The following is a 13,059-nucleotide window of genomic DNA, read 5'->3' as shown; positions in this document are numbered from 1 at the left end:
CCCCGCCTGGCTCCGTTGCCGTACTATTCCCGGCAGGGACCTGATGCCAGCCCATGAACTCCGCACTACTGCCAGATATCGCCTCGTCCCCCATCCGCACCTGCATGGCCAGCGGGCTGGTGGGGCCGCCCACCAACATCATCGCCAGGCTGTGGCTGTGGCTCCGACTGAGCGTACTGTTGGCCGCCGCCACCGGCGCCGCCGCCGCATGCTCGTCTGCAGTGAGGCCCCACTCTGGTTCGCTGCGGCTGAGGCGAACAGGAGTACGGGCAAAGACGCAGCTTTCCGACGCAGCTTCGGCGCCGCCAGTGGCGGCGGCAACGGCAGCGCCAATGCCGGCGGTGTCCAGCGTTATGCTCTCGTCTGGGTCCTTACTAGTAGAACCAGTAGCAACAGCGGCAGCGGCGGCGGCACCCAGGCCGACGGGACCGTCCATGGCCAAGCACGTGCCCAATGCTGGCAAGGTGACGGCAGGGCCTGTGGTGGCGGTGGCGGCGGCGGTGGCCGGAGCGTTGCGGCCGACGCCATCCCTGGGGGGGCTTTTCTGGCAGCGGGCAGTATACGACGACAGCAACTGCAGTCTGACCCGTGGGTCGGCTCCAGCCTCCGCCAGCAACACCTCCGGCGCTGCCAGAGACAGCTCCCAGCACGCGGCGTGCAGTACCATCACCGCCGTGGCATGCATACCTGCGGCACAGCAGCCCGCCAGTGCAGTACAGGCCACATCCATCAAGTGCTCGCCGAATTCCGTAAAGCCGTACCCGCCACCGACGATGACGGCGGAAGCAGCACCGGCGGCGCTTCCGCCACCGCCGCCGCCGCCGCTGCTGACGGGCCCAATTGTAACGTTAGACCCAACGCCGGGATCGACACGATGCGCCCGCATCAAAGCCTTCATGTCCTTGGAGAAGCTCCAGATATCGTCGACGGCGGCGGCGTCAGCGGCGGCGTCAGCGGCGGCGCCTCCGCCGCCTCCGCCACCAACCGGCTCGCTGGTCCATCCTACCAGCCGCTCGCTGCCAGGGCCCGCGCCACAGCCGCCCAGCAGCGTCAGCGGAGAGCTGCATGACGGTGTGGAAGAGAAAACGTCGGTAGTGCACACTGGGCTTATTTGCAGGTCCACAAGCTGTTGCCTCTTGACATGGCATGCAGATCGAGGCTCGTCAAAGCTGTGCGGCGGCGGACGGAGGCCGCTGCCGGTGCCGCTTGATGCGTCGGCGCCGCCGCCGCCGCCAGGTACAATGCCGCCGCCACCCGCTCCAGCACCGCCGCTAGTAGATGACACACCCGGATGGGGACAGGAGCTAGGCCCAGGAGCTGATCCCAAGGTCGGCGCGGTCGTTCTCGTGTACGGGGCCATTGCCACGGGCGCCGCGGCGGTGGGGGTAGCGGCACTGGCTGCCGCGTCGAGCAGTACGCCTATATCCATTAGGAACTGCTGGCAGGCCATTTCGACCTGCGCCGCCGCCTCTGCGCGCGCTGCCGCCGCCGCCGCCGCCGCTGACGCGTCCCCGGCGTGCTGCGTACTGCTGGCGGCACGCAGGACGTTCTCCGACCCGAGCAACATTCGTGCCATATACACGCGCACTCGCTCCAACTCCGCCGCCGCGGCGGCGTGCCGCTCCGGTAGCACCAGCAGCGGTACCGGCACGCTCGTGACGGCGGCCGGGGCTGCGCCTACTACTGCCGCGGCGGCGGCAGGGAGCGCCGGGTCCACGAGCGACGCTCCCACCGGAGCACTGCGGTCCGCCGCGGCAGTGGCTGCGGCGAGTGTACGACGGCACTCCACCAGCAGAAGGCCGCCATTACGCGGCAGCGGCCCGCCAATATCCATGAGCCTCCAGATGCAGGCGCCGTCAGCCAGCGCCTCCGCCACAGGATCGTCCTCAAGCAGCAGCGGCAGCGGCACGACAGAACTGCCGCTGCCGGCGGCGCCTCCGGCGTGCATGCGCAGCCCCGCAGCAACGCGGGCCGGAAGGTAGCCATACGCAGAGCGAACCGTCCATTCGTCGATGACGTCACCGCCGAGGCGTCCACCGCCGCCGCCGCAGCTGCCCGAGGTGGACACAACGCGAATGTCCTTCAGGACGCGAGACCCAGGGGCCAGCAGCGTCACGGAGCTTGGCAGCCACAGCGTCGGTGCTTCTAGGGAGCTGTCGTCGGATCCGGTGGTTATGTCGGTGCCGCCGCCGCCGCCACTGCCGGCGGAGGTGACGGCGGCGGCCGTCGCCGCTGCCGGCGCGCCGCCGGCAGCGGAACCGGCGGACATCACCCACTGCCCCGCTGCCTCATGCCACACCAGCGTCCCAACGCCCGCGGATGTGTGCCCGATCTGAATATCCACGTACGGGTCACTGGCGGGATTCAACAAACCGCAACTGTGCAGTACTTCCGCGACGGCCTCCGGCCGCAAGCCGCATGCATGGCGCAGCCACAGCTGCTCCCCAACCGCCGCTGCCCCCGCCGCCGCCGGGCTTTTCGCCGCCAGCCGCTCTGATACATCCTCAGGTTCCACCCGCAGCCGCAGCGGATCCGATAACAAGTCCATGCCGCCGCCTTGCCATCGGCGGTAGCCACTACTTCCCGGCCGGCAATGCGCATGCGGCTGCGCCGCCGTCGGTGCCGCCGCCGTGAAGCCGAGGGCATGTTGGTTGGACTGAGCACCAGACGCGACCCGGGAAGTTGCATGGCCAGGGACCGGGCTCTGTGTCGCTAGGCCATGAGGCTGGCTGCCGCTGCTGCTCATCATGCCGCTGCCGCCGCCGCCGCGAACTTGGACCACGTCAAACACGAGCTCCACGCAGCCACGCCGCGCCGCGACGGCAGTCAAAACCCAAGGAGATTTCCCCCCCCGCGGGCGGTCAGCAAACAGGCCCCCGCCGCCAGCAGCGGCAGTGCCAGCGTGAGGCGCCAGCAGCGCCGCCTGGGCAATCTGGGATGGCAGGTCCGCCGGCAGCGTGTCGGGGTGGGCGGACTGAATCTTGGCCGTCACTCGCACACGGCGCATGCGGGATGAGAGGTGCACGCCACGTGCCTGCGCCAGCATCCGCATCATCTGGACCGTCTCCGAAACCGTATACTCCAGGGGCGCATCTTCAGGAATGGCGTAGTCGCTGAGCTGGCGGCTCTTTTGGCTGCCACCGGGGGCTTGGGTGGGACACTCAGCGCCCGCACCCGCACTTGCGGCGCGGGCCGCCGCCACGGTGGCCGCAAACGCAGGTTGCACCGTACGCTCCTGCTGCTGCTGCAGCTGCTGCGCGGGAAAGAATAATCCTGCTGACGGCCAAAGTGGCGAGGGAGTTGCATCTACTGCTGCTGCTGCTGAACTGGGATCTGCTACTGCCGTAGGAAGGGAACGCCCTGAGGGTGCTGTAGCATTCGATGTGGATCCGTGTGTAGCGCCATTGGCGGCAACGGAGGCAAAGAGACTGAACTGTCCGGCGGCGGCGGCCGCCCGCGACCCCGCGGCAGCGGCGTCGCCGACGCGGCCCACTGCGCGCGCGGTGAGCTGGACGTGCTGCTGCTTTAGATGCAGCGGCAGCTGTGCCAGCGACGTCGTCGTTGACGCCGCTGCCGCCGCCGCTGCAGTCGCCGGCGGAGGCACCAAGACGGTACCGTACGGTCCGCCAAGCAGCGTTGCCTTTGCGGCCACGCCAGCGGCAGATACCGGCACGCCGCCAGCTGCTGCGCTGGAGTTGGACGTGAACAGGGCTGCGGGTTGCAGGTACATGCGGTTCAGTCGGCGTGGCATGTACGGCACGTACGGTGGCGGCGGCGCGGAAGCAGCCGCCGCCGCAGAGCCGCCCGCGGACTGCCCCCGTCTGTCGCACGTCATGACACTTTGCAGGGTCTGGTAAGGGGCATAATCCGGTAGCGGCTGTTGCAGTGCTGGGGGCAGCTGTAGCAGCGGCGGCGGCGGTGGCAGGGCGGGTTGCATGGTCATAGCCAGCGATGAGCCCGAGGATCGCTGCAGCTGTTGAGCGGCCTTGTCCAAGGACAGCACCTTCATAGGCCGCCGCCGCGCCGCCGCGGCGGCAGTAACAGCAGCCCCCACTTCGCCCGTCAGCGAAAACCTGAATACGAAAAAATGGAAAACGAAGAACCACGTCATGCTTATGCATAGAAAGCTCCATATTTAGGGCGTCTCAAACAGAGACTGCCCACGCTTACCTAGTGATTTTAGGTGACGTCCTCGTCATTAATTATTGACACAAAGCGCAACCGACAGCACTCATATACTCACACCATGTACGCCCCTTACCACGCAAAAGCCGTGCAGCTGTGCTGCGGCGGCGCAAGCTCAAACCGCTGCAGATAGCTGAGTAATTTCGCAGGAAAGCTGTATGACGGTCAACGCGCTCTCGGGATTAAGCCGGAAACAAACCGGAGTTGCGGGGTGCACGCACCTGCAGTCCAAGGCGCCCTCAGGTTCACTAGATTGGTCGGACCAGTCCTTGGATCGATTGCGCACCATCACACGTGACATGCGGTCACCGCTACTGCTAGATGCCGGGCCGCCGCCGCGACCGCTGCAGCCGGCGCCTCCAGCTACTGCTGCTGCTGCGCCGGTGCTGGCAGGCAGCAGCGGAATCGCATTCTCGGCAGCCGGTGGCAGCACCAGGCCCGCCGCCGCTGCGAGCAGCAGCTTACTGGAAGAACCTGCGCCGTGCGGCGGCAGCAGCGGCGGCACCGCCGACGCAGTGGCAGCACCTCCAACAGGCAAGACAGCAGCTAATCCGGCGTTTGGCGCATCATATACAGAAATCGTATCAGTATCAGTAGCAGAAGCAGTAGCAACCGGGCCACCGCTAGGAGGCTGTAGCGTGATGCCGGTGTTCGGAAGGGAGCAAAGCCCCAGCCCAGCGGCAGGACTCATGGATGCGGCGGCGGCAGCGGCGGCGGCGGCGGCAGCCGCTGGGCTACTGCGGCACGACGACAATATCCGCCTGCCTCCTGTCTGCAATGCGCGCATTCCTAGAGCCGGGAGCTGCTTTCCACTTCTTGCCAACAACTGCTCTTCACATGCCATTAGCCCTGGCCCTGCGCCGCGCACCGAGGCCGCCGCTTGCGCGCCACCACCACCGGGCGCGAAGGATGAAGCCGATAAGCCGCCGAGACAGGGACTGTCCATCTGGCCAAGAGCAAGGGCATTAATGGTGGTTTCAACTCCGGAGGAACCGCTGGTGCTGGAACAATAGACGGCGGCGGAGCTGCTGGCTCCTTGGACACCGGAGGCGACTCCCGCCGCTGCGACGGCCGTCGTGGTGGCCGCCGCAGCTGCTGTACCCTCCGTAGCCTCCGCGGAAGTGTCCTCCAACACGTCCGTATCGCTCGCTGTCGCCTTGGCCGCGGCCTGCCGCCTCGCCGTGCTGGGCAGCTTCGCCAGCGAAGGCCCAGCCGTCAGGGCTTCAGATCCTGCCAAACCAGACCCCAGGGACGCGCCGGCGCCACCAACAGCGCCCATGTGCAATCCAGGGCGCTGTTGCTGCTGCTGCTGCTGCTGCTGTTGGAACTGGTGCTGTTTGTGATGCTGCTGCGCAGCGCAGGTAGCTGCGGTGGTAGAAATCATCACTTCGCCCCCGACGAGCCCCTCAGTGAAGCTGTCCAAATCATTCTCCTCCGTCGGCGTCACGTAGCCGGAAGACCGATCGTCAGAATCATCAGCAGCGAGCACGCACGGATTCGAACCAGTGACCTCAGGCACTGTAAAGATGCTCGGTGTCAAGGGACTGGGTGCCGACGCGGCGGCAACAGCGACGTTTGCCGCCGCCGACACCCACGCCCGCGGTGGTGGCAATGCTGCCGCTGCCTTAACGTCCATATTCATGGCCTTCTGAAGAGCTCGGGTTTGGCCTCCGTGGCTGGAGGAGGTGCAGCCAGCACTGTGGCTGTTGCATTGGCTCGTGGGGATGTTGGCAGTGTTGGCGCTTAGCTGCGAGGTGGCGATGGTTTCGCCGCTGAGGATAGGCCCGCTGGCGCTCCCCCAGAAGCCGTTAGAGTCCTCGCCCGCTGCGATAGGGAAGGAGAGCAGAGCACAGCGATGGATGCAAGGTGGAACAAGATACAGTAAAGGGCAAGGGCAAGCTGCGTAACCGCGGTGCGGTGGGCGGCGGGCCGGGCTATATGCACATTACCACTGCCGCCCAAATCCCATATGACGCGACCTTTTATCGCTGACCCACATCATCATCCCTTCGGTTGCCTCACCATCCGTGCCAGCAATTGACACCGTCAGAAGCCCCGTTGTGCTAGCGGTGACGTCCACAGCGCACGGACCCTTGCTGCCCAATCGCGCCTGGGGGGATGCAGCGCAGCTGGAAAGCATCCGCTGCTCCAGTGCGCTGGCCATGATCTGCGCACATGTGCGGGGCGCAGGGAGACGTTTCTCAGGCGAACCACTAGTGGCGAATGGAGCAGGTGGCGCAGGGGGAGGCGGCCCACCAAAGGGGCGCCTCATGTAAGTCGTGGGCCGCATGCTATTTCACGTCATGCCACGTCATGTCACGTCATGTCATGTCATGCTATGCTGCCGCCACAAGGGATACGGCCGGCCCCCGCGAGGCCGCCCGGGCCCCCTTTTCAACAAGGGCCCGGCCTTAATGGAAGTCCCAGCTTGGAAACGACGACCAGCTGCCTGTCGCCAGCCCGGATGATCTCCCTCGCCGGATAGTGCGCATAAAGAGCTCTGCACATGTCGAATGAAGTATGATGCACTGCCAGCAAGTCCTGATGGCACAGCGGCTCATGAGATGTATTTCTGTACCGTCACTTCACAACCACCCCGTACGTCTCCTTAAGACTTTGTGGCCACGACCCAGATAACTATTTCGCTGCCGATTACCATCTGGGTCACTGGGGGAAAAGGTTATTGCGGGTTTCGAGAGCAGCTGCCTTGAAGCTTCGAAGTCGCAACCGCCAACCGCCAACCGCCAAGTGCTACTTTACCTACCTCCACGGCGCTGCTCAGGTGCCTCAGGATCAGGTTGAGCTGTGCCTGGGGCAGCTGTGCCATACAGCAGGAGGACGGCCCGCACGGAACGGGAGCGGAACCGGGCGGCTGTAGCGCCGCGCCATGGTTAGCAGGATTGATATTACTCCCAGATCCCCCAAAGAGGGCGGTCCCACCGGGCGTCGCGGTGGCCTGGCGGCAGCTCGCGGCGGCTGCCGCTGCGGCTGGACAGGCGGCTGCCGTCGCCGTAGCAACCGCCTGCTGTGGCGGCGCGACGCACACGTACACGACCACAGTGCACATGATGCTGGGCAAGGGACAGGAAACCATCACCACAGAGCCACGCGGCGCACGGGCACCGGCCGCCTCCAGGGCTTCAAGGTCAGCACGCGGTTGAGAGGGCGGAAGCTCGTCTTCGGGACATCGCAGGGCGAGAAGCTTTTGATGCCTTTGCTGCTTCGGCGGCGGTGGTGGTGGTGGCGGTTGCGGCAGCCCCATCACACTCCCTGTCCGGCCAGCGGCGATGGCGGCGGCGGTGCCGCCGCCGCCGCTGGCCTGGGCTCCCCGCGCCTGCGCCGCCGCCAGCGCTGCGCTGTTGACGGGCGCTGCCAGAGCTTCGCTCAGCATCGCGGCAAGCACGTCTGCTTGAATCGGGGCGCGTGTGACGAGGGTTTCAGCAGCCGGCAAGGTTGTGTTCGATCTGCCGCTGGAGCTGTGGTAGAGGTGCAGCACAGGGCCAGCTAGGGTCGAGGGAGCCGTGTGCACAGCGCTGCTGCTGCTGCTGTTCGTCACGTTGTTAATCTGGGCGGCAGTGGTTGTGGTGTTAGTGGTCGTTGTGGAAAGGGTTGATGTGGTGCCGTTGGCAGGGATGTTGATACTTGCCGCACAGGAGCGAGATGTTGCCGCGCGGGAAATTACTAGGCCAGTCGTCACCACGAGTCGCTGCTGCTGCTGCTGCTGTGGTGACGGCGGTTGTGGTTGCGGTGCCTCGTGCGGCAGCATGTGTGGCGTTGCTGATGTCGCAGCTGCTCCAGCTGCCACCGTGGGGAGTGCTGACTGTGAGGACGGCTCGGCGGTGTTGGTCGTGGGGATGGTGATGCTGGGGAGGAGCGCGTGAATTTGCAATGCTGCATTGCGCACTGCTGCCGCATGATCGGGCGCAGTCCAAACCGCCGCCAATAGCGCCGCGACCTACGGAAGAGAGGGGAAGGGAATTGGGGCCCGGGGGACTGTTTCGTGGAAGGGGGAAAAACAAAGCAAAAAAGTCCCGCATGCGTCTGAACTCAGGTAACGGGCTTGGTGCGTGCCCTGTGTGTTTGCGGGAAAACAAATGGCAAACCCTTGAAGCTGAAGCAGCATCTTGCAGCGCTATATTTTTCGTCAAGGATGAGGCAGCTCTGCAGATTTTTGCCCATCTCGCGAATTTTAGACGTCCTAGCCCTGATGCATGGACTCTGATGGCGAACCAGTGGGCGCCTCCCAAACCAAAGCCCTCTCGTCAGGTGTTGCAAGCAACTGACATGTCTGCCCACCCCGTGCTGCTTGGTGCCTGGAAAACTAGCATGGGAGATCTTGTCCCTGACACCTGCTGGTAGGTTGACCACCCCGTAACCTGTCCTCGGGTACGTACGTACATTCTGCGCGCAGGCGAGCGAGGCTGGCGTTGCGAAGAACTCGTCCGCCAGTTCAGCTGTGGCCTTTATAAGAGGAATCTTAGCCGCTTCCAGCGCTGCCCTTGCATGTAGTCCGTCCAGGCTTGGGTTGGCCACCGGAAAGTCCAGCTGGCCTACCAGGACTAAAGCGCCAACAGCCTCGCGATGGGCCAGAAGGGGCAGGGTTGTAAGATGCCATAGACTGCCAGTAGCTGTGCTGCTTGGTCCGCCGCTAAAGATGGCAACCGTGCGGCGAAGTTTGTCACAAAGCTGACGATGGTCCGCTTGCATGTCGCCCTGAACTTGCCCATTCGCCAGGACCAACGCAGAAACCGGTGCCTAAGGAAAAGCAGCCAAGATATTATGATTACGGATAGTACCCGCAAGTACCGTGTAAACAAGCTCGCCAATCGCAGGCAACAATACCTTTGTTGAAGTGGCGCAAGCAACGCTCGAGGTTCTATCATTTCCCAGGTCGATTACAGAGCCTTCGAAGGAGCCATGCAGGGCAGATCGAAGAGTGCTCCCTACTGCGCTGGGTGCTGCCGCTACGAGGAAACTTTTCCCATGCTCTTTGGAGTTAACCCAACATCTGCACAAATGAATAAACTTTGCAGATTGTTGTCAAATTCCTCCATGAAGCAGCCTTCAGTGTTGCCTTACCCAGCAACCCGGAGCCTATTGCTAGATAGCAAGCCCACCAAGCGCTCCGACAACCGAGCGCGCCACGGTTCCAGAAAATCATATTGGCTTAGATCGGGGCCAGCTTGTCGCTGCGCCGTCTGTCCTACCGGAGAACTAGCTACCACATTCTCTACGCACGGTGCGGGCGCGTCCTCAACAAGCTTTAGGTCATGTATTCGCTCTATCGTAGCTTGTTGCGAGGATTTTGATTTCTGCCCGCAAGCAGGTCCTCTAAAACAGCAAATCATGCTTGCAGTTAGCAGATGGCCCGTCGCCTTTGCTACATATTGATATTGTCATTATTTGCATGTAACTAAAGTAATAACGCATGAAAAGCCAAGCGACGAGTCGAGAGTGCCAATGTACGTAAGGGATCCCACCGTACCCTGAGTCGCTAAACACGACGTCTGAAGGTTCAGCAACGCGCGTCAAAGTACTCTGCGCAAACCAACTCATCAACACATAACGAAACACTCATAATTTTCGTACTACAAATCCCTGCGCATGTGGCATGGGTTTCTCGTCGAGATATTAGATCTAATTGTATAGCATTGCCTAAAGCAGCTTATGATAATTATTTACTCGCATATGGAACCAATGACAAATCCTGCCTTACCGGTACCTGCGGAAATAGTTCTATTGCTTTATATAACAAGCCAGCATATCCAGAAACATAAGGTGGTAGCTGCAACCTCCCTGAAGATCATACGCTCCCACCCTACCAGTTGTCAAGTCGCCTGATTTCTCTGCAAACGCCAATAGCCATTGCAGGATATCCGAAGAATATCCTTCAGTGTCCACTTCTAAATCACCCTTGCGCCTGGAATGCGCTGCAGCGCAGACGTTTCAACTACCTGTTGGTACCGGAGTCGGTACAAGAGGCGGCTTGTTCATCGCGCAATTGCAGTTCCTCGCACGTTATAGCCCCTTCAACGGAATAGGAATTGTGCGCTCGGTTTCAATGGGAGCTTTGGGCCTTAGCAGCATCCCAACAGCTGTAGCAACCATACGGAACGGCACGAAGGTGCAAGACCAAAAGCAGTACATGACAGTTCATTCCGCCGGACGACTGAAACATCCGGCCCCTTTCACGGACGCCCACATACGCCGGCGCAACACCAAACAATGCAGGCTTCGCGTGAGGCAGAGCAGGAAGGAAAGACACGTGTGTCGGGACGGTTATCTTTTCACCCGTGAGCCAGAAGGCGCCAGAACAGTCTCCTGAGCGACAAAATTATATAATCGCTTCGTTGCCGGCTGCGGAGCTTCGCCACATCTATCCATTCCCAAAGGTGTATTAGTCCAGCGCAATTACAACAAACACCTTGTGTGTGTGTGTGTGTGTTTGTGTGTGTGTGTTTGTGTGTGTGTGTGTGTGTGTGTGTGTGTGTGTGTGTTACATGGTTGGGGGTGCGTGAACCCATACCTGTAAAACTACCCATACGAGCCGAAGGCATAAGGGCGATATCTATACGCCTAAAAGCCTTGGAAAACAGGAAACACCGCACATCAGCCCAGACTAGCGTCCAAAGGCGGTAATTGAGTTTTGGTGAGCCCAGATACGTTCCAACACCCTCGCCAGACGCGCTGGTTCCCATTTCATGGCCTCCAACATGCTCTGTTGATGATCGAATCCCTCTTCAGCACGAATATCATTATAGACTGGGCATTCCAATAACACGTGTTTTTCATCATCGATTCGGCTATTACTACCACAACAGCGGCAAAACCGCTGCAACCTGGGGACATGGTACTTGCCTCTTCGTGCTCTGTTTGCCTCCAGAGCCCAGCAACATAAACACCTTGTGCTGTTCAGGTAAATTAAAAACCCATGCTCACTTTACTTTCGCAAGTGAATGACGCAACGGTTGGGGCTTAAACCAACATGTGGGCGGCAAGATAACCCTACATCTGAAGTGGACGCGCCAACAGCTAGCCCGCACGCCTTGGCTAACACCCCAACCAGTGACCGCGACCCAGCCCAGCGGCTGACTGGCACGAGCGCGACGGCCCCTTGTCGAAGCTAATCATCGGACATCCCAGCCCTCCGCGGTAACTCCGCGGCAACTGCCCACCTGAAGTTAGCACTGCCAATCAAAGTCAGGCCACAGCTCAGGCCGTACGGTTTGCTTCCAAGAACTGAACCGCTCAAAACCGCGCGCACACACACGCGGCCATATCGCGGCGGGTTTCAACTTCTCAACAGATGCTACTGGTTGAGCAAGCCCAGCCCAAACCGTAATAGCCTTAGCGAATGAACGGGATATACATCCCCAAGCGCTCTACAAAACAAGGCCATTGCATGGATGCTCCTATCCAGTGCACAGTGCACGGTCCTTCCAACCCTTTCCAAGGCACACAGAACACACTCACCGCCTAGAAACCTTTTAAATTCTTCCTTGGGAGCTTTTTCAGTGCTGAGCAAATGCTCAAAGCGCAAATGCTCAACAACTTTCCTTAAGACACTAAACCTGAACTTGGCACTCTGGGCACGGCTGGGAGTAGGTGCATGGAAACAAAACCCCACAAATATCTCGCAGAAGCGAAATCGCGGCCGCGCACATTACCCAGCGCAACTCATGTCCCCGTAACTTGCGATGATACATATCCCAGCGGTCGGCCACACAATCCATGCGAACAAATGCAAGCGTCAACCCGGCGCCAGCAACAGGTCCCTTAATTTGGTGCACACCGGGCCCACCACAACCCACCACCGAACACGCTACGCACATTAACCCCTTAACCACAGAAGAGAAGTAAAATGTGGGTGCAGCAAGACAGGATGCCAGTCATCGTCACACGAAGCACAGCCCGTAATGCCGTACAATTTTGCACAAACCAAACAAATTTTCCAAAGGAATTTACCTAAAGCAGTTTGCCTGCACTCACGGCCCCCTGTCCGCCCCAAAGAAACATTTTCTCCGTCGCCGGCACGCGAGTCAGGTATCATAATTGCTTGTCTTGTTTCAACCATCAAACACAACCTAAGGCAGCCTAAAGGCCGTAAAGGACTATATCGCAAGTACTGTTGCCTCCTTACGTACCGGAGGCAGTTAATGTCACCAATAGCACAACCACCAAACATCATACCTTGCAAGTTCACGGCGCCATTCACGCCGGCACCAGCCGTCAGGAAAACGCCCAAGGAAAATCGTTCTTCAGTACATGCTTATAACCGCCTAACCGGCATAAGTAACACTCGATTAAATTTCAAATATAAAATACATGAAGCCATCCTACGTCAGTCAACGGCACGCTACGCAGCTTGCGCCAAACCAGCCGCCGCCGCCGCCGCCAAAAGCCATCGCCATCGCGATTGCGAAGAGAAGGCTTGGCATGGAAGCTTAGCCGCCTGTTTCTAAGGTACAACAATTCCGGCACAATATAAAACACACATGCCGCCTCCTCCCTCAGGCATCGGCGAGGTACCGTCCAAAACAGTCCCCAAACCTAGTAGGCCGCCAGATCTACTTATGTAACAAAAGTTTACACCTAATCGCGTTCCGCAGTTGTGGACGCACGCTGTATACACCTTACCAACCCACGAGCACACATGTATGCACCCGCGCCCCCACTAGCCTAGATTGATATTGCTATGCAGAAATATAGTCGCATTTCGTTTCTCACCCCTTCTTGAAGGCCTCCCCTCGGTCCCCCTCCTTCGCTGGGGCCCGTGTCTCGCATCCTTCACAACAGCCCAACATCTCATCCATGCTGCTGCCACGACTTCCCGAGTTGCCTCGCCCAAGTCCAGCCCAGCCCAGCACAGAGGTT

General features: G+C 60.7%; 1 protein-coding gene across 1 annotated transcript in view; it reads right to left on the bottom strand.

Annotated features, from left to right (window-relative positions):
* Window positions 1–12,235, bottom strand: part of VOLCADRAFT_90650 (uncharacterized protein) — a gene marked incomplete at both ends in the record, with an annotated part of 15,308 nt that extends 3,073 nt beyond the window's left edge. Inside the window, 9 exons of the mRNA XM_002950083.1 lie at window positions 1–4,073; window positions 4,407–4,816; window positions 5,054–5,415; window positions 5,689–6,009; window positions 6,208–6,352; window positions 6,950–8,140; window positions 8,482–8,940; window positions 10,003–10,115; window positions 12,175–12,235. The exon at window positions 1–4,073 is cut by the window's left edge and continues 758 nt beyond it. Coding sequence (XP_002950129.1) covers window positions 1–4,073; window positions 4,407–4,816; window positions 5,054–5,415; window positions 5,689–6,009; window positions 6,208–6,352; window positions 6,950–8,140; window positions 8,482–8,940; window positions 10,003–10,115; window positions 12,175–12,235 — 7,135 coding nt within the window. The remainder of the gene's footprint in view (window positions 4,074–4,406; window positions 4,817–5,053; window positions 5,416–5,688; window positions 6,010–6,207; window positions 6,353–6,949; window positions 8,141–8,481; window positions 8,941–10,002; window positions 10,116–12,174) is intronic.
* Between the last annotated feature and the right edge of the window lie 824 nt (window positions 12,236–13,059).

The sequence above is a fragment of the Volvox carteri genome (assembly GCF_000143455.1).
Source record: "Volvox carteri f. nagariensis unplaced genomic scaffold VOLCAscaffold_17, whole genome shotgun sequence".
Taxonomy (NCBI): Eukaryota; Viridiplantae; Chlorophyta; class Chlorophyceae; order Chlamydomonadales; family Volvocaceae; genus Volvox; species Volvox carteri.
The sequence above is the reverse complement of the archived record's forward strand: the minus strand, read 5'-3'. Positions and strand labels throughout refer to the sequence as shown.